Below are 21,873 nucleotides of genomic sequence, written 5' to 3' on the forward strand. Positions count from 1 at the left end.
CAGCAGAGGTGAATGCTTCCCAGTCTGCGTTGTTGAAAGCTGAAAGCCCATCTGGATAGGCATCCATGGGCATGACACCGAGGGAGTGACAGGAAGATGGGGAAGTGGTCACTACCACACGGGTTGTCATGTGCTCTCCAGTCGATAGATGGGAGAGGGCCAGGACTGCAAACCGAGAGATCAATGGCTGAATATGTGCCATGTGCCACACTGGAATGTATGGGGGCACCTGTATTTAAGAGGCAGAGATCGAGTTGTGACAATAAATTTTTGACATCTCTATCTCGGCCAGTAAGCACAGAGCCACACCACAAGCGGACATGGGCATTAAAATCTCCCAAAAGTAGGAAAGGTTTAGGGTGTTGATCATACAGTGCAGCCAATACGTTCAGAGGTAATGCACCATCTGGAGAAACATATACATTGCAGACAGTTATTTCCTGTGTTGGTCATATTCTGAGAGCCACAGCTTCAAGAGGAGTTTGAAGAGGCACGGGTTCACTATACACTGACATCAGGACATAGACGCAAACTCCACATGACACCATATTATATTTGATATGGTTCTCGTAATATCCCTTGTAGCCACGAAGGGCAGGGGTCCACATTGCTGGGAATCAGGTTTCCTGGAGGGCAATGCAGAAAGCAGGTGCAAAGCTTAACAATTGCCGTAGCTCACCCAGGTGGTGGAAAAAACCATTGGAGGATGACATGACCGTGAGACTGGGAAGGCATGAAACACTCATTGAGGCAGTCTACGCCTCAGGGTCACCTGCTACCACCAAATGAGTACCTGCGTGAAAACATCCATTGTGTCCGAGGGCCCAGCGAGATTTAGGTCCTCAGCGGATGCCAGAATCTCCAGTCCATCCTCAGATGCAGAGCTTGTAGGTAGCAGTGGTGTGGGTACCATGGCAGTGCCTTGGTTCTTGGGGGCGTTTTTCTTTTTTGATTTCTCTCGCTGCTCCTTAGGTTTGTCTGGCTGGGAGAGCTTCATTGATTCAGTCTCAAGGATTGAGGAGGACCGTGAAGCCCTACAACCAGCTACCTGTGGGTGCTTCAGCCACTAGCGGGTGTCCGTTTTGCCACTGGTAGGAACCTGGGAAGGGAGTGACTCAAGGGACCCCTTCCTAGTGAGAGGACCAGAAGAAGACTTACGTTTCTCTGGCTGAGAAGGGGGACTAACGTCCCCGATGAATTGGGGGGGGGGGAGGGGAGGGGGGGGGGTGTTGCTCCCAAAGTAGGTGGTGCAGGAGCAACAATGAGGGAAATGCCCCCCACCATCAAAGGTGGCAGGCAGAGTCTGACGGCTCTGAGAGCCAACTGCACAAAGCGGAATGGAAGGTGCTACACCCATTGACGTAGAGGCGGCGTAAGCTGATGTCGTAAGCACAGGATGTAGCCTCTACATTTTCTCTTATCCTCAGTGTAGGTCAGTCGGTCCAGGGTCTTATATTCCATTATTTTCCTTTCCTTCTGTAGAGTCCTACAGTCCAGCGAGCAAGGGGAATGTTGCTCGCTGCAGCTGACACAGATGGGAGGCGGGGCACATGGAGTATTGGGATGTGATACATATCCACAATCTCGATATTTAATGCTGGAAGTATAGTGGGAAGACATACGGCAAAACTTCCAGCACTTAAAAGGACCGCATCGGGGGAGGGGTATATTGCTTGACATCACAGCAGTAGACCATCACCCAGACGTTCTCGGGTAATGTGTCACCCATGTTCCTCCCATGGTGTGGCCGGGAGGGGGAACGATTTGGAGTCATATTTCTTAGCATTGAAGTTAGACCTTCATCGCTTAGAGACTGCTGATCTTTGACCACCAAAGATATTTATATATATCTTTATATTTATAAAATAGAAAGAAACATTCCACATGGGAAAAATATATCCACACATAATATGTGTGAATGGATATGTGTGTATGTGTGTGTGTGTGTGTGTGTGTGTGTGCGCGCGCGCGAGTGTATACCTGTCCTTTTTTCCCCCTAAAGGACAGGTATACACTCGCACACACACACATATCCATCCACACATGTGGGCTTTCTTTTAACTCACAAATTTAAGAAGAAAATACAAATTTTTAATTTTTTTCTACTTATAGTTACTGCAGTCAAAGTGGGCAACATTTTTCTTCTCCAACGTAATATGTGTGGATGGATATGTGTGTGTGTGTGTGTGTGTGTGTGTGTGTGTGTGTGTGTGTGTGCGCGAGTGTATACCTGTACTTTTTTCCCCCTAACGTAAGTCTTTCCGCTCCTGGGAATGGAATGACTCCTTACCCTCTCCCTTAAAACCCACATCCTTTCATCTTTCCCTCTCCTTCCCTCTTTCCTGACGAAGCAACCGGGGGTTGCGAAAGCTCGAAATTTTGTCTGTGTGTTTTTTATTGCGCCTATCTACCAGCGCTTTCCCGTTTGGTAAGTCATGGAATCTTTGTTTTTAATATATCTTTATATTTATATATATCTTTGGCTTCCCTTTGACACCAATGCCTCCATCTTTGCTACCCACCCTGTTTACCTTTCCCCTGTTGCTTCATAACCTGGGTTGTCAGTAACTGAATCCACTTTCCCTTCTTCCCCTTTTCCCCTCTCTCCTCCCTGACGAAGGAACAAAGTTCCGAAAGCTAGGGTACATAAATTTTCTGTTCTGTTTTGTGTATCTATCGGCTGTACTGAGCTGCGGTAAGTACTGGCCAGCCCCTCTATCTCTTTGTTAGAACTCAGAATGTCACAGTCAATGATGAGAAAGCATTAGGTGTAATGAATTTTGAACAATTCCCCAAAACAATGTTATAGTATCAAAATGGACATCAGTATAATTATTTTTAGGGAAGTCATAATATTTCATATAGATACCTAGTACTTTTTAGAAAAAGCAAACTGAAGCTGCCGCTTGCCTTTCAAAAAATCATCCCTGACTAAGTCTTCCGATTTCGTATATTTTATTATTCTTTGGAGTACTTAATACAAACAAACATGAGAAACACTTGAGGACAACTGTTCCTCTCAGTCATATATTCATTTGCCTGAGGATGCCAAATAATTCATGAAGGGAGTATGTTGTTGACGGAACTTTCATATAATTTCTTTAAAAAATATATATATATTTTTATAACTTGGAATGGATGAAAATTGTCTTCTAAGTAAGAAACACAAACAGCTACTGGCTAATTTCATTTCAAATCATACAGGACATGTCAAATGGTGACCATGAATTTCTCTGGGAAAAAAAAAGAAAAAAAAAAAGTTATATCTCTGTATCATATGTGTTAAGAAATAAAATACTTTCATTTAATATTGGTTTTTGTAAGTGGTACACTGCTCTGAAAAGAGTATATTTTGTAAATAACTCTGAAAACAGTATGTAACAAAAAAAATATAACTAATAAACCAAAAGCACTGGAGACATGGCAATGTTTTGTTTTAAAGCTCCCTCTTTATATGTTCAAATTTAGTTCACACACACACACACACACACACACACACACACACACACACACACATGTGAGCTTTCTTTTAACTCACAAATTTAAGAAGAAAATACAAATTTTTAATTTTTTTCTACTTATAGTTACTGCAGTCAAAGTGGGCAACATTTTTCTCTGTAAAGTGTTAGAAATTCTTCAACATTCTGCATGTTTGGCATCAGTGACTTTCTAGTGTAAAATATGTATGTTGGCAACACTGTTCCCAGCTCTCTTCTGTTTATAACAAGTGAGTGGGAGCTTGCACATTAATTATTCTGCATAGTGTTTTACGTTTTGATTTAAACGTTTTGTTAGAGAGAATAGAAAATACAGTAGTGAAAGTGAGACATGTGTGATGTATGAAAAAAAAAAAAGACACAAGAATGTGGTGTTTAAGAAGAGTAAAAACACGATTGTTTCAAATCTGTCAAGAGATATTGCAGAAATGCCTTGGTCCTCAAGTAACTGTGCTACCATCACATCCATTGTGCAGGAATTGCTATACTCACTACAACAAGAAATTTAGTTGTAACCCACTTGAACAATCACATCACCGGAATGTGAAATAGGAAGAAGACAGTGCACATATATTCCTGGGTGTGAATTTGTTGACGTGCTGAAGGCTAGCACTTCTGTTATTGCCCCTAATATATCCCACTTAAATGGAAGATAGGAAGCACAAGAAGAAAATGGTATATACAAAGAGAAGTGGAATATCCCCCTTAAATGGAAGACAGGGGGCACAAGAAGAAGAAAATGGTATCTGACACTGATATCAGATAACTAATCCAAGTAGCAGCAGATACAGAAATGGATACCAACGTCCTCACATTAATTAATTTCAAAAGCTCGTAAATAAAGAATGAAAAGGGTATTTGGGCATACCCACATTCCAACTGTGGGCATCTATCACAAGATGATATGTTTAACATTTCTCTGCAATGTTACCGAAGTGATGATAAAGACTGCAGAAGGCTGAGTCCTAATCAGGCTGATGCTATCTCTGTTAGTGAAAATGGTGAAAAATATATACAACACGATCAGTAATGAAAACGGAGAACCCAGTATTAAAAATTGGTCTAACAAAATGGATAAAATGCCAGCCAGTGAGGGAAGTTAACACATGTATTTACTGCACAAATTTGTAACTTATTTGTTTCACCATAAATATGAAGAATTACACCGAGCCAGACCTTATTTATTTCACTGTAATTAGGAAGAAGTACATGCATATGGATCTGATGTTTTTGGGTATATGTCAAGAGCCACAAGATAGATATTGGTTGCAGGAGTGTGGGGGGAGTCCTAGTGTTGTAGGGATGACTGTTGAAGCATTACACCTTCTGGGTAGTGATCATGACGTAACCTATGCATTGTGGGGCAGAGAAGAGTTGGTGAAGAAGACAGTGGAGCTCAAGAAGTTTGTTACAGAGGTTAGGCAATGGGTGACGAAAGCAGTAGCTCATCTTCATATCTGCAGCATTTACAGACATGCCACAGCATAAGTAAAATCAGCCACATCCCAGAATAATGACATATTAGTTTTTCATTTCGACTTTGCTAAGAAACGATCTGTTTCAACACAGAATGAAGTTTGAAGTTACTGCTGGCACCATCATAAGTGTCAGTATTCACATGTGTTGCTCACTTCCTTGGAATATCACACTATTTTGCTATTGTCAGTGATGATCTCATTCATGACAGTGTACAAGCATCCTATGTTGTCAGCATGATAATTGATGACATAGCATCTAGAGGGCAGAATTTCCTTAATATGTTTATGTGACTGACTGCACACATATCATTTTAAAAACTGCTTTCAGCTTTACGAGCTTGCAAAACACTGTACAGGAATTAAGACAAAAAATGGATATTTTCAGCAACAGGTCACGGAAAAAGTGCATGTGATGGGGTAGTAGGTCTCTATAAACATCGTGCAAAAAGACTTAATCTCCAGTATGAAGCTGTTGATACTGTAAGAGATGTTATTGGATTTATACAGACCTTGTCAAGATTACTACAAAACATGAAACTCTTATTTCTAAATGAAAATACATTAGGGGAATTCCATTTCAAAGAGAGTAAAGAGGTTTGCTATGAAGCCAGTGGTAGGAATTCAATGAATTCACTGCTGCGTTGCATCCTGGAGGGGCATATACAGTGCAAGAACGGTTCTCTACAAAAATGCAGGCTGTTGCTGTGAGTGAAATTCAGAGACCTAAATATTCTTTAGAAGACTTTATTGTGAGCAACTTCATTTCTTGTGTGTATGACAATCAGTCGTGGATGGGACAGATAATTAGTGTCTCTCATGAGCTGCAAGATGTAACCATCTTCTTTACGACACTCCATGGTCCAGCAAATTCTGTCAACTGATCATCATCATCAGATCAGTGTGCATTTCTCAAGTACTGCTCTTGTTGGGTCATCCTTGTCATGTGCAAATTCAGCTCAGCTATACAAGTTCAATGAGGAGCAGATGGGGAAAAAAAAGGAAGAGAGAGAAATATTTTCAACAGTGCAGTGTCAACTGTTACAGTGTAACAAAATGAACATTTGCATTTCCACTCACTTATAGGGCTGTAAAATAGTTATTATGACTAAGATATACCAGTTTTGCATTACAGTTACTCAACATTCTAATCAATTTAAATTTTTAGTGTCTAGGATTTTTTGACCTCGAGTGTAGCTAGGCCTAACATAATAATTTCTCAAATTTTACATCTCAAAATATTGCCCACTCTCATTGTACCATCCATAAGTACAATGACCAACTAACATGTCACACAATTTTTAAAATATTCATGTTGGGGGTTTTAGAGAAAATGATTTATAAAGAATCAAAAAAATTTCAGAATCTCTCATCTTTACGTAGAAATATTTTGATGGTTTAAGAATTTCAGGCATTAAAGTCATAGTTGACAGTTATCAGCCTCTCCATTTTATAATTTCTCACGACATTTATCATTGTGTAACTATTCATATTTTCAAAACATAATTTTGAAGCTGCTAAAAGTTACAAATCTTAATAGTTTATTTTTCCAAATTAAAAATGAAAAATAGCTCAGAAGTATGCATATGTTAATCATGCCTGCTAGAACTACAAACAAGGTTTTCATTGAAAATAATTTCAGATATCTATCGCTTGTAGTTTGTTATTACATTTTTCTTTTTTTAAAATTTAGTCTTCATTATGACTTTTTCACAAATACTTTCATTTAGGGAGGTCTATAATGCTTTAAAAAATCATCAGAAAATCAAAATATTTTAGTTTTTGAGAACTATCACTTGGAACTTCTACATATAATGTTTTCAGAGAAGTGTCAAATAATGACGTGACACAATCACTCTCAATCTGTATGATTTGAGACGAAATCGCCCCACTCTGTAGCGAGCAAGATCCTATTTACATGTCACAGAATGGAAATAAAAATACACAAATAATAATAACAAAAAACAGGATGGAATGTAACAATATTATGAAAAGGATAATTGCTGCTCACCATATAGAGGAGATGCTCAGTCGCAGATAGTTACAACAACAAGACTGTCAGAAAATGAGCTTTCGGCCAAGCAGGCCTCCGTCAGAGAAAGCGCACGCACGCACACACACCTGCGTGCACGCAAATGCAACTCACACACACATTATCAAAGTCTCTGGCTGCTGAGACCACAATGTGAGCAGCTGTGCATAATGGGAGATGCAACCAGGTGGATGGGTAAGGTGAAGGGTGGCTTGGGGAGGGGAAGAGAGAGCAAAGTAGAGGTGGGAGACAGTAAAGTGCTGCTTGCGGGAGCATACAAGGACGAGGTTTGTTTGGTTGTTCTGTTTTAGGATGCAATAACTAGAGTTATACAAGTCCATGTCAGAACTGTAGAACACAAAGACAAAGAGAGGAGTTAAAAACAGCTACATGTTAATCCCAATTGATGGAAGAGAAGACAGCTAAAAACATGAATGTGGAGAAAGGTCTATAAAATATGCCTTAGAGAAATGGAGGTCATGAACTAAAAATTAAATGGCCTTCACCATATTGCTATGACGGATGAAAAGTAAAATGAGATCGACAGCCCACATGTCGTTCGCTAAAACGGCCGGTAACTCAGATGGCAAACACAAACGAGAATGTAACTGGTTAAAAGAAAAAAAGGCATTCCGTCAGGAAATAATAGACCATCAAAGGTTGAGCACAATGAGTACAAAGCGGTGGGGGAGCACCACTTAACAAATTGTGATGGCTAAAAAGACAGTGACCAATACGCAACCTAGCTAAAATGAACTACTCACGGTGAGAGGGCTGAGAGGATGTCAACCAAGCTACTGGGAGAGGCTTAATAGCACGGGGCTTGTTCCCACGAAGGGAGGCCAGTGGTGATGCCAAAGTGACACCACCTGCTGACAGACGGCAACACAGGGATCATCGGAGGGAATATAACAACCAGCAGCTGAGGTATGAGGACTGCAGCCTTGGCTGGAGAAAGAGAACGGACCACTCGAGACCAGGGACAAGCTGCGCAGTGCAGAAGGATACGTCCAAATGCGTGGAGTCTGAAAGGAATGTGGGTACTCCTGTGTTGAGGGACATGCTCATGAAAATGACCAAAAATTTGGAAAAAAAAAATTCTTGGTCTATAGAAAAGAGCATTTCATCCTGATTTCAGAAATGTACAGTTTATGGGCATTATCATTTTCCGTTCATTCTAAAATTGAGGTTGAACATGATGTTGCACCGGGGCCACACGCCACACCCATTTGCCAGTTTGAAGTGTGTCAGAATACATGATGCATTACTTTGTTTTTCCGTTTTTTTTTCATCGTTAGTTACACATCGTTAACACAGGTGTATTCTAGAAGGCACTGACTCCCGGAACCAAAGTACAGACATGTCTAGAAGTCTATGGTTTGAATGTAAACAAAGAACTGAGAATATATGATTTTGGAATTTCATATGCATGTGGTTTTGTAGTTATTGTGTGTTTTTTTGTTTCTGTGTGTGTGTTTCCTGTGCTACAAATGCCGATAGTAAAGAAATTGAGCCCCAAATGAAAGTTTCGCGGCAACCAGTTCCAAACGCAACTGAATAATATACTTCAAAAGTCGCCCGCAGAAACTGTCTCTACAGGCAGTGCTTCTAGACGTAAACATTCATTTTCTGGATGTAATAAGAACAAGCCTAGTAGTACTGTGAGCAGCAATAATGACGGAAATGTTGTTATGAACCCAAATGTGCTGTCAAGACTTTTGAGTACTGCAATTGTGAAGATAGTATTGACGTTACTGAGGATATTTCAGCAAGGAAGGGTCTTTCACATCGGTTAGTGATTGCCTGTAACTCGTGTAAGATGCACAGTGATACTATGACATCAGCAGTAACTTATAGTCGACATTACAGTGTACATATTCAGTCTGCTTATGCAATGCAATGTATTGGAAGGGGAAGGGGAGCTGGCCAGACTTTTTGTGCAGTGATGGATTTGCCTCCACTTCTACTGAGGTTTGACAGCTACAATAAATTATGAGATACTGCTTCATGTGATGTACGTGAACATTCAATGAAAACAGCAGCAGAAGAAGCAGTAGCCTTGTCTGAGAATACAGACATTGCAGCACCATTTGATGGATCTTGGCAGATGAGAGGTCATACTTCTCTGAATGGGGTTGTAACTGCCACATTTATTGAAACTGGTAAGATACTAGATTATGAATGTCTAACAAAGCACTGCCAGGGTTGTTCAAGTAAGTTTATTTGCATCCATGTTTGTGTAATGAACTTTGATGGCCCAAATGGAAACATGGAAACGAAAGGAGTTATAAACATTTTCAGAAGATCAGAGGTCAGTCGTGGTGTGAGATATGTAGGCTGCCTTGGGGATGGAGACTGTAAAGGACACACTACTGTTGTTAACGACAGACCACATGGGAACACTAATAGAAAAGCTTGAACATGTTGGGCATGTACAAAAGGGAATGGGAGCTCGGCTGAGAAAATTATTTAAAGACTTCAGTGGAGAAAAACTGTCAGGCGGAAAACACATAGGTGGTCCAGGTTGTCTTACAAAAAGTGTAATTGATTCTTTGACTCAATATTACGGGCTAGCAATGAGGAGAAATGTAGGAGATTTGGAGAACATGAGACAAGCTCTTTGGGCAAAATGGTTTCACAGAGTGTCAACAGATGAAACCCCACAGCATGGTTTGTGTCCAAACGCGGAAAATTTGTGGTGAAAGTACTGGTTGAGCAATGCAACAGGCATACGATATACCCACAAGCATTCGTTACCACTTGCTGTAATGGAGACAATTAGACCTATATATAGGGATCTGGCAAATAAAAATCTACTTAGGAGATTTATACATAGTCTCTCTCAGAATGCAAATGAAAGCTTCAGCAGCTGTATACAGGAGAGAATACCCAAAACTGTATTTGTTGGCCTAACAGTGCTGAAGATTGGTGTAATAGATGCAATAACAACATTCAATGAAGGTGCAATTTCAAGGATTGATGTTATGAAGAAACTGAACATCCAGACACGAAGGAATATGGCTGCAGCTCTAACTGCTATTGATAAGTGGCAGGTAACCGAATCAGAGACAGCTGCAGAAGCTGCTACCAAGGAGTCAAGGATAAAGAAAAGAATGAAGAGAAAGAGTATGGAGGATAAGAAAACAGGACGACAACTGGAATATGCACTGGCATGTTCTAAACGGGCATAGTGGTAAGTTAATAAATCTGTAAATTTTTGTGATTTACCGATAACCTGAATTTTCATCATTCAGGTACACTTTTCTCCTAAATGACTGAAGTTAAACTCACGAAAATTGGTACAGATATTTAGAATGACCTCCTCTACCTTCCTTGCCTACTATTTCCTGAAAAATTTATAACATGATGATAACGTCGATGTTATTTGAGCTGCATTTTAAAATATTTTTGTTGTAGTAAAATAAATTACTTGTCTTTATCACAGATCAGCATCAGGGAAGGAAATTGGAGGCATAAAACACTTATGTGAATGTTGTCTGTACTCTGGCACTTTTTCCAAGCTGTGCAGTCAGTGGTTCCAAAGAAAATGGTACCACAGTGAAATAGTGTTCCATTTTTTATACTATTATAAATATTGTTGTCAGTAACAATTTATATAAATAACTCAATGATTTTTTTGGGAAATGCTTTGACTAATGACCATAATTGTGTGTATGAATTTTGAGCTCTCTCTCATTTATAGATCAGTTGCTCTATGAGGGTGAAGATAATGTTAAAAATGCAGACCATTAAGGGGAGTGTCCCCTTAAGGCAGAGGAGGTTAAGCTGATTGAGAAGGAGTCAAGAGGGCACCTCTCGGAAAGGTTCTGAGAGAATTACACAGGGGATGATTGCACATTTAAGTCACTGAGCAGCAGAAAGGGGTAAGGTAGATGCCCAATAAGCTGGAGGAACTCTGGCCTGCTGACATCGAAGGATGGAGGGATGTAAACGGTACAAAGGGAAAAGGTCAAGTGAGGAAGGAAAAGGTGAACTGCAACAGTTTGAAGGCAGGTAGTCAGGGAGATGGGGTTACTATGAGCGTCATCCCGGATGAGCAGCATGATTCTCCCTCCCATGAGATGGAATGCCATCCTTGGGGGGAAGGTCAAAACAAACCAGGAAGAAATACAAGACCTCAAAACGGTCATGAGGATGCAATTTTGTTTCATTGAGTTAGAGAACAAGCGGACACTACAATTCTAAGAGCAGCCGTAAATCCTCTGTTTGATCAAAGGCCACAAATGTTTCATTGAAGGAGAGTCATAACGAGGAGAGGGGTGGAGGGAAAAAATGAAGCGGTGCCATCTCGGCAGCTGCTGAGTGCTGGCCTTCCAAGACTCACTTGTACAGGGCACAGAGGCTGGAGGATCCTGCTCCATGAGATCTACAGAGGCGTTGGCATTCTCCCTCTGTTGATCTGCAGAGTCCAGTGCAGAAAAACAATTGGCAGTGTGCACTGGCGACACAGTGGTTGGCTGGGTGAGGATACTGTCGAAGAGGACTCCGAGTCATTGAAGGAGAAAACCGTTTGCCTTTGTTTGACTTCTTGGAGCCTTTCCGGTTGGCAAAAGATGACTCAGGTATTTTGTTGGCTGGAGGGACATAAGAAGTCTTCGTGAGAGTATTCCTCCTGCCCTTTCCAGCCTACTGGCTGTGGAGCAGGTGACTTCACCCTGGTAGGCGAATGTTTGGTGGCTTCTTGCACAGCTGGACGAGGAGACGGCCATGATGCTGGGCAATATCCCAACCACAGTGCTGAATTTGAGCTTGGATGTCAGCATGGCCATGTCCTTCATGGAGCAAGATGTAGCAAGAACGATACTGTAAGTGCCAGATGGTAGAACATAGGGTTTGCGACTGGCCAATAACTTGCGAGCGACAGGGTAAGCCTACTCATAGAGATACACGGGACAATCTCGAGAGGAGGCAGCACAGTCGCCATTGCAGTTGACACAGTGAGGAGGAGGAGGAGGAGGAGGCGGCAGACAATCTCCCTCATATGCATCCCTACAAGAGGTTATACATTTGGCTGGGGTACGACAATACACTTGAGCGGGGTTGAAACGATGACACTGGTAACAGCTTATCGGGTTCGGAATGTACCGTGATAACTTCGTAACCTGCTTTGGTCTTGAATGGGAGTATTACTCGACAAAAAATAAGAAAAAAAGAGTGCGTTGGGCATTAAGGATGCATCTACCTTTTTCATCACCCGATGGACTGCAATGACACACTGATCAGACAGATACATTTGGATTTCTGCCTTGGTCAAACCATCGAGTAGCCTAGTGTAAATAACACCATGGGAAGGATTCGAGAGTTCTATGGTCCTTGACATTAACAGGATAGCAGTGGAGAAGCAAAGCAGCAATCAGTTGTTTTGCTTGAGAGTCAGAAGTAGTCTCCAAAAGCAAAGTCCCATTGTGTAAATGAGAGCAGGACTTTACATGGCTGGCAATTGCATCAACATCTTCCGGAATAAGAAATAGATTTACCACTGCAAAGGGCTGACCATCTTCAGTATGTGAAACCACAGGGAAACATGGTGCAGCTGGGAGGGTCTTTGGATTGGGAGTTTCATTTCGTTTACATCTGGTACACGTGGGCTGCAAAGATGATGATTGGTTCATTGCAAGAAAACCCCCATGACTGTACGATCTCCGATAGTGCGCTCCTTCCAACTGCCCCCCCCCCCCCCCCCCCCCCCTACCCATCGGGGCTCACCCAACCACCTTAAGTGATTGTTGGCACCTCAGGTCACACCCTCTGATCACCTGACAAAGGGACCAATCGGCAATTTGAGAAGATAGCAGCTCATGCAATCACCCCTTCTAGGGTGTGGATTGTACCACAAGGTACATGTGAAATCTACTTGCTGACCCGTGGCTGGGAATTATGTGTTACCCAGTTACCTGTTATGCGTCAGACACGTGGGCCGGCCTTCAGGAGTGCATAGAGAGGAAGAAGAAAAAGAAGAGCCTCAAATGCTGAAGTGGAGGAAGAATAGAAGGTGAACAGAGAAAGGAAAAAAGGAACAAAAAACAGTGGTGAGACCGTTCTTACGTCATCTACTGAAAATGCACAACACATTCCCAAAAAGATTTCAGACATGTTCCCCAAGCGGTGGGGAAAAGAATAGCAAGAGGACAGAAGTGCAGCATCGAAGGGAAAAGACGCTGCAAAGGCTGGGGCCCCGTGGTAGCCAAACATGAACCCAGCAAAGAGCAGCAAGCCCCCTGGGGGACAGGGATGAGGTGAAGAAAAGGTAGGACAGCTAGATGCAGTCAGGGGGTTAGATTGAGGGTGGGGGGTTAGCAGGAAAGGAGAGAAGTGAAGACTGTGGGTGTGTTGATGGAATGAGGACTGTGTAGTGCTGGAATGGGAACAGGGAAGGGGTTAAAGGGTAAGGACAAAAGCTAATGAAGGCTGAAGTCAGGAGGGTTATAGGAACATAGAATATATTGCCCGGAAAGTTCCCACATGTGCAGCCTAGCCACCCATGGCCGCCGCATCTGTAGTGACAACTGGTCCTTCTTGAAATACACCAAGAGTCTCACTGAGGCCTTCACCGACCATAATTACCCTCCCAAACTTGTACAAAAACACATCGGCATTATCTCTCCAGTCGCTCACCACCTCCCAAAGTCCCACCATCCAGCCACATTCCGCTCATGACTTAATACCACCCAGCACTGGAATAACTGAATCAAATTCTCTGCCAGGGTTTAGACTAGCTCTCGTCATGCCCTGAAATGAGGAACGTCCTACCCACTATCCTTCCCACCCCTCCCACAGCAGTATTCCACTGCCCACCAAACCTACACAATATCCTCATTAATTCCTGCACCACTCCTGCTCCCAACCCCTCGCCTCATGGCTCATATCCCTGTAATAGACATAGATGCAATACCTGTCACATATTTCCTCCCACAAAAACCTACTCCAGTCCAGGCATGGGAATCACTTATCCCATCAAAGGCAGCGCTATCTGTGAAATGAGTCGCATGATCTTCGACAACTGCAGCCATTGTGCTGCATTCTACATGGCCATGACAAGTTACAAGCTGTCTGTCCGCATTAATGGCCACCAGCAAACTGTGGGCAAGAAACAGCTAGACCACCCATCTTGAGCACACCGCCCAACACAACATTCTTCATTTCAATGACTGCTTCATAGACTGTGCCTATGGATCTTTCCCACCAATGCCAACTTTTCTGAATTTAACTGGGGGAGCTCTCCCTGCACTATACCCCTGACCTCAACTTTTGTTATCCTTTGTCCTTACACTCTAGTGCCTTCCATGTTCCCATTCCAGCACTACACAGTCCTCACTCCACCAATGCACCCACAGTCTTTTTACTTCTACCCTTCCACACTAACCCCCTCAGTCTAACCTTCTGATTGCACCTAGCTGCCCTACCCTCTCTCCACCTTGTCCCTGTATGCTGCTCCAAGCAGCACATTATTATCCCCCATCCCTACCCTGCTCTCCTTCCTACTCCCTGCCTCAGCCTCCTCCTCAACCCACCACATGGTTGCATCTCCCATCATGTGCAGCTGCTCTCAGTGTGGCTTCAGCATCCAGAGACTGCAGTTGTGTGTGTGTGTGTGTGTGTGTGTGTGTTCTTGATCTCCAGTGAAGGCCAAAAGCTCATTTTCTGACAGTTTTGTTGTTGTGCCTATCTACAACTCAGCATCTCCACTGTATAATGAGGAGAAACTATCCTTTTCATAATATTGTTACATTCCACAAATAATAAGTTGGTCACTATTGGCACCAGATTATGAAGACTGTGTACAGATGATTTTGAGACACACAATTAATATTACGGATGATTTTTTGAGACCCCCATTTCCACCTTTAACAGTTAGCTTTATTCACAATTACCGAGAGTGCAATTCCGAGTTTGTAGTTCTTTACATTGTTCAAGTTATTATAGGAATTGTTGCCCAATAGCAAATTATCAATACTGTCAAAGGACTATTTACTGTGAGAACGTTGTTACTACTTGTTTGAAATAAATACTAGATTTCTACTCTCCTCAGCACTGTGTTTGTCCTAATTTACCTTGGAAGGATACTCAGATTGATAACTCAAACCTCACATTACAGGAACAACTTTAGACCTTCCCTGATAAGCAGCAGTTAAATAACAGTTTTTAAACATCAATAATTTATATGGTGTAATATTCATATAATTAACACAATTTGAAATATTAAGTATTTTAAAACTTGTGATTTATAATAAAAGCTCAATAAAATTAAATTACAACGCTAGGTTAAAAACGCAGATTTCTCTGAGATTTTATGAAATTCCCTCACATTTCCCTTATTTTTCCAGGTAAAATGTAATACTAGATATTCCCGAAAAATCCCCATCCTGGTACAGTCACCTCATCCACTGGCACCAATGCTTCTTTCTATTGCTTATCATACATAAATTTAATGACTTGAATGGAAAGCTGTCATGCCTATCCTTCAACACATTTTACATGACCACTTTCCATCTTCACTCTGCAAGGTAACAATGTGAAATACTTTTAAATGGATCCTGGTTGCACATAGTTACAAGACTAAATTAATTCTCACTACAGCTGGGACTACTGATGGCTTTGTTGAGAAATGTAATTCTGAACACACACAAGTATCTGAGCTTTTGGAAAAGCTATTTCGTGCTACTACAGCAAAAAGGAAAAAACTGTGAAGATGGTGAAAGGAAAAACAGATCATTTACAGGACTTTAATAATTAACAGAAATTAAATGGCTTACCTCAGGTTTATTATCTTTTTGTGACAGCTCCATGCTGAACATTCTCTTGGATATGGCAGACATATCATTCTTGTAAGCCCTCATCTTCTTGTCCAGCTATACAAAAGTATAGGCCTTTAAGATAATCATTAATGATACTATATTATACATTTATTACTGATATTATTACTTATAGTTCACAGTTTCCACCATACCAAATGATGTTCTTGTAATTCGTGACATAGAAGCTATTATTTTATGTAATAAAGGAATAAAAGAAAGGAGGAAGAAAATGGTGAAATTTGTGACAATTTTATTACAATGTAACTCTGCATTCCACTGTGGGGAGGAATTACATTCATCAATTTTTTTAAATAAAATATAAATGAATAATTCAGCGATTGATCTCTGCCTGAGATAAAATTAGCCACAAGTACGAGGGTTGTTTTTTAAGTAAGGCCCGTTTTTATTTTTAAAAAAAGATACAAATACTTTTGTAAAAAAACTTTTATTTTCTGATTCTACACACTTTTACCTATTTTTCTACATAGTTGCCTTGTTTATTTAAGCACTTGTCATACCGTACAACTAAGTTTTTAATTCCCTCTCCAAAGAATTCGGCCGCCTGCTCCGACAGCCAAGAGTTCACGGCCGCTTTCACTTCATCATCGTCATTGAAGCGCTGCCCGCCAAGATGGTGTTTCAGGTACCGGAGCAAGGTCGGGGCTGTATGGCACATGGTCCAAAACTTCCCAGCCAAAAGAATCAATCAAATCCTGAGTCTTTTGAGAGGTGTAAGGCCTAGCGTTATCGTGCAGGAGCAAAACTCCTTTTGTTGATTGTCGTTTATCGTGGCATAATGTCCACTAGCAAAACACCGCGCCGGTCCCAGAACACAGTTGCCATAATCTTGCGCTTTGACAGCGTCTGTTTGGCTTTGACCTTGACGAGTGAGGTTGTGTGTCACCATTCCATCGATTGTCGCTTGCTTTCGGGAGTGATATGGGATACCCATGTTTCATCTCCAGTGACAATTTGACTCAACATGTTATCCCCTTCTTCCTCGTAACGAATCAAAGTCCAATGAAGTGGCAAATCTCTTCCCTTTTTGGTCCTCTGTTAGGAGTCTAGGTACCCACCGAGAACACAGTTTCTTAAAGTTTAGGTTTTCAGACACAATTTTGTACAAAACCAATCTTGAAACTTGTGGAAATTCCAAAGAAAGAGTGGAAATTGTGAATCTTCTGTCCTCACGAATCTTTGTTTCACCTGCAGCCACCAAATCATCAGTGATCACAGAGGGCCGGCCAGAACGTTCTTCGTCATTGACGTTTTGACGGCCATTTTTAAACTCTCTAACCCATTGATGCACTTTACCTTCACTCATTGCATTCAAGCCATAAACTTCTGTTAACTGACGATGAATTACTGCAGCTGATAGTTTTCTCGCGGTCAAAAAACGTATCACTGACCGTATCTCACACGCAGCGGGCGATTCAATAATCGTAAACATTATAAAGTAGCACAGCGATGCATACACGTCAGCTACAGAGCTGAAACTTGCATCAGTGTGAACGGGAAGGATGCTGGCAAGTGGCGCAGTGGCTTTTTGCGGCGTCCGCGTGAACTACGGGACTATAAGTGCGAACGGCCCTTACTTAAAAAACAACCCTCGTAAGATAGTGAATGCATTGCTGCCTACCTTCTTATTTTATTTTTTCCCATTGTTTTTTTTCATTGTTTTTAGCAATATGGAATAAGCTGCTGTTAAAGAAAAAAAAGCCTGTTCCTTTGAAAAGAATCAATCTGGTACTCCTTTTCTTTATCAACTGTCTTCAATTATTTTTCCATACCGCATTCATTTTGTGATATTTTGTTGGTGAACCAGTTTAGGAAGACACAATTTAATATTTCAGCATCTATTCTGCCATCGTTTCCAGATCATAATCATCCACAAGTGTTTGGGCAAACCACAATGACCCACTGACTAACTTTACTTAAGACCTGGACTTTTATAGTTTTTGTACAACTTAGCATTTAAGAACTTGTTGTAAAATCTGCTAAATGTCTCTTGTGTATTTTTATTAATAATGGAATTCAGTATTTGAAAGATTATTGATAATTAAAAGCAAACCAACATGATGAAATGTGAATTTACGAACAAGCTCAGACAGTAAAATAGTTGAATTTAGAGATCCTGCAATCATTTGTTAAGCTTCCAGAATGAGGTTTTCACTCTGCAGCGGGGTGTGCGCTGATATGAAACTTCCTGGCAGATTAAAACTGTGTGCCCAACCGAGACTCGAACTCGGGACCTTTGCCTTTCACGGGCAAGTGCTCTACCATCTGAGCTACCGAAGCACGACTCACGCCCGGTCCTCACAGCTTTACTTCTGCCAGTATCTCGTCTCCTACCTTAAGCTGTGAGGACCGGGCGTGAGTTGTGCTTCGGTAGTTCAGATGGTAGAGCATTTGCCAGTGAAAGGCAAAGGTCCCGAGTTCAAGTCTCGGTCGGGCACACAGTTTTAATCTGCCAGGAAGTTTCATTTGTTAAGCTGTATTACTTGTGCTGACATGGTAGCTTCATAATTAACAATGACTCTTCAAATGCTATAACTGAGAGTGTCGATGCTGACACACAAAGCAACAAAGACACTGAAAGAATTTTTGTTTTGAGAGATGGTATCCATTACTGTCAAATATCAGCAAAAGGTTTTCTTGTTCGTTGGTGGAGTGTGGGAGGGGGGTGTTAAGGGACTAAAAAGTGGGGTCATCAGTCCCTCATTCATGAGATAGCCCATTTCGAGTTAAGGACAGCAGCTACAAATTTAGTCAAATTGTGATATTATGTAAGTGTGGTGAAACTGAGACACTAAAAGCAATATTCATGCCAAAGATGGGAAATGACTGAATGAGTGACAAAATTATTATATGTATCAGTTTAGAGAGCAGATGATGAGGCCCCTGAGAAGGGAACATCTCCCACATGCAGGAATAAGACAGTAATGGGTAATGGAATTACTACTAGGCGGGTAGAAAGGATGTCCATACTAGTAAAAGTGAACAGGCTTAAAGTGTAACAAACAACAGTGGATCTGACAATAATAAAATAAGGCGAGTGAAACAATCGAGTCAGTAGGTGAGTGGTGTAGCTGAGTGCCCCAAGGTTCTGTATGTGGCAGGAGGAGTCCCTCCTACAATAGTCCCATCCCAATCCGTTGTTGTCAGTGTTAAAGGTGGGAACAGAACTCACTCTCCCAGACAACGCATAAAACCTGTTCATCTGCTGTTCTATCATAAGCAAGAAATAAGAACAGGGAATCCTTGAGGTCTTGCTTTCATCGGACTGCTGTATGAAGTGTCACCTCTGGAGGGATACAGTCGTTACATGTGCTACGAAATATACTATAAAAGTTACTGGTTGACTGGTGGTCAAAGACAAATTAGCGTAGGCTGTAAGTCTATGTTACATATTCCATGATTATGCAAAGAACATTTAATACATAGAACTAAAATGCATTCATACATCTTTGGAAGAAGTGTTATCTGTGAATACATCTTTGGAAGATGTGTGTTATCTGTGAATATAGCACAAAAATACGACATCATTCTGAAAAGTGTACCCTACATCTTTGACCACCAGTCAACCAGTAACTTTGATAGTATATTTTCAGGCAACGTTCACTGCAAATGTAAAGACCGCATTGATGTTTATTCTGTGGTTCAATTGTTCTATGGTTGGAAAAGGTGTTTGCTACCAGTCTGCAACATCCAGTTTAATAGATCTTGATGAAGACTTCACTTAACAAAGTCCAGTTATACCCAACTTGCAATTAGTATTATTTCAATGATTTTTAATCCGGCATTAGAATGGCATAATGATGTTAAATTTTGGTCCTTTTCATTTTATATGCACTTGTTACAAATATTTTTTCAGTGCTGTACTTGATATTGGCTGTAGGTCAAAATCAGGATAGCAATATAAAACAAAGAAGATTGTACCGTAAAATTACACGACTTTAGCCCAAAAAATATGAGACTACTTGCTACATTGTTGGTTGGGGGAATGTAAGACCTGTCTATGTGAGATTTCATCTACAGAGTAATAGTTTTCTCCTGCTGAATTCTATTTATAGGAACTGTATCTTATTAAACTATAATCATTTTTCTACACTGATCCTATACTATACTTTCCTCTGTTTAGCACCTCCTTTTCATTATTTGTTTCTGTAGACAAAATTTATTGGTTCATCAAAGGAAATGGTGTTCTCTTCAGCTGCTTTAATGTTTCAGTGAAGTACTACTCTATAAGTACTAAGGGCACAAAATAATTTAAAGCAATACAAACCTTTTCCAGTTCTTCATTGATTTCTCTGTTATTTCTTTCTTCCCTCTGTGCTCTCGTCAAGAAAGATTTTGCTTGGTTGTAATCTCCTAAGCCTATCAATGCTCGCCCATAGCTGCAACGTAACAGTATCAATGATTAATGAAAACTGTTCAATGCTTTATGTATAAACTGCTGACTATATGTTCTGTGGCAAATTCAGATAATGTTATCTGCAGCAGTGATTCCCAAGTTTCTGTTAAAGCCACTAAGTCTCTTAAAACCACAAAAATACATTCTTAAATCTATTGCTTCAAAACAGTGAGAAAAATAAAATTGCCCAACATTAATGGTACAACAAAACTCTTGTATGTCTCAGTAACTGTAATACTCTACAGCAAATATCAAAATACACATCTGGTACACACATAATTACCAAAAAGGTTACCACTTCTTGAAAATCTACAGTTCCCAAAGATGTACATGAACATTCAAATAAAGAGGTACACATTCAGAGAAATCATTTGAAGAGAGACTGCAAGCTTTTTGAAGGATGATTTCAATACCAGCAGAAGTTTAGTTGTGAAAGTCATCAGTAATGAAGCAGTATCTCAATTGTGCAAGGATGGCAAAGGAAATATGTTGCGACCTTGCCAAAAGGAATAACTTGACATTTGCTATAAATGGTTTAGGAAGAAAATGATGAACATTAATCAGGGTAATCGAATTTGAATTTTTCTCGTCCAGAAGAAAGAGACGGGGAAGGGGGGGGGGGGAGGAGGAGGAAGAGAGACAGAGACAGAGACAGAGAGAGAAAGAGAGAGAGAGAGAGAGAGAGAGAGAGAGAGAGAGAGAAAACAGCACATCCGAACCACTGCACAGGATAAAGAGGCAAACCATAAGATCAGATAGAGGAAGTAAATTTGATATGTCCTGTGCAAAGGAACAATCCTGACATTTGCCTTAACACTGAGTCCCAACACAAGCACAGCTCATATGGTGGGCATGTTGCCAGTGTTGTTACTTCCTGGCAGATTAAAACTGTGTGCCGGACCAAGACAGGAACTCGGGACCTTTGCCTTTCGCGGGCAAGTGCTCTACCAACTGAGCTACCCAAGCACGACTCACACTCTGTCCTCACAGCTTTAATTCCGCCAGTACCTTGTCTCCTACCTTCCAAACTTCACAGAAGCTTTCTGGCGAACCTTGCAGAACTAGCACTCCTGGAAGAAAGGATATTGCCGAGACATGGCTTAGCCACAGCCTGAGGGATGTTTCTAGAATGAAATTTTCACTCTACAGCAGAGTGCGCACTGATATGAAACTTTCTGGCAGATTAAAACTGTGTGCCAGACCGAGACTCGAACTCGGGACCTTTGCCTTTCGCGGGCAAGTGCTCTACCAACTGAGCTACCAAAGCACGACTCACGCCACGTCCTCACAGCTTTAATTCCGCCAGTACCTCGTCTCCTACCTTCCAAACTTTACAGAAGCTCTCCTGCGAACCTTGCAGAACTAGCACTCCTGGAAGAAAGGATACTGCGGAGACATGGCTTAGCCACAGCCTGGGGGATGTTTCTAGAATGAAATTTTCACTGATATGAAACTTCCTGGCAGATTAAAACTGTGTGCCAGACCGACACTCAAGTTTGGAAGGTAGGAGACGAGGTACTGGTGGAATTAAAGTTGTGAGGACGGGGCGTGAGATGTGCTTGGGTAGCTCAGTTGGTAGAGCATTGCCCGCGAAAGGTAAAGGTCCCGAGTTCGAGTCTCAGTCCGGCACACAGTTTTA

At 41.3% G+C, this 21,873-nt stretch overlaps 1 protein-coding gene across 1 annotated transcript in view; it reads right to left on the reverse strand.

Moving 5' to 3' along the window:
• The window catches only part of LOC126151928 (inactive peptidyl-prolyl cis-trans isomerase FKBP6), a 76,657-nt gene that overhangs the window by 9,868 nt on the left and 44,916 nt on the right, over window positions 1-21,873 (reverse strand). Inside the window, exons 6-7 of the mRNA XM_049915974.1 lie at window positions 20,106-20,217; window positions 15,779-15,874 (exon numbers count right to left, since the gene is read on the reverse strand). Of these exons, the coding sequence (XP_049771931.1) occupies window positions 15,779-15,874; window positions 20,106-20,217 (208 nt within the window). The remainder of the gene's footprint in view (window positions 1-15,778; window positions 15,875-20,105; window positions 20,218-21,873) is intronic.

This window comes from Schistocerca cancellata, chromosome 2, assembly GCF_023864275.1.
Source record: "Schistocerca cancellata isolate TAMUIC-IGC-003103 chromosome 2, iqSchCanc2.1, whole genome shotgun sequence".
NCBI classification, from domain to species: Eukaryota; Metazoa; Arthropoda; class Insecta; order Orthoptera; family Acrididae; genus Schistocerca; species Schistocerca cancellata.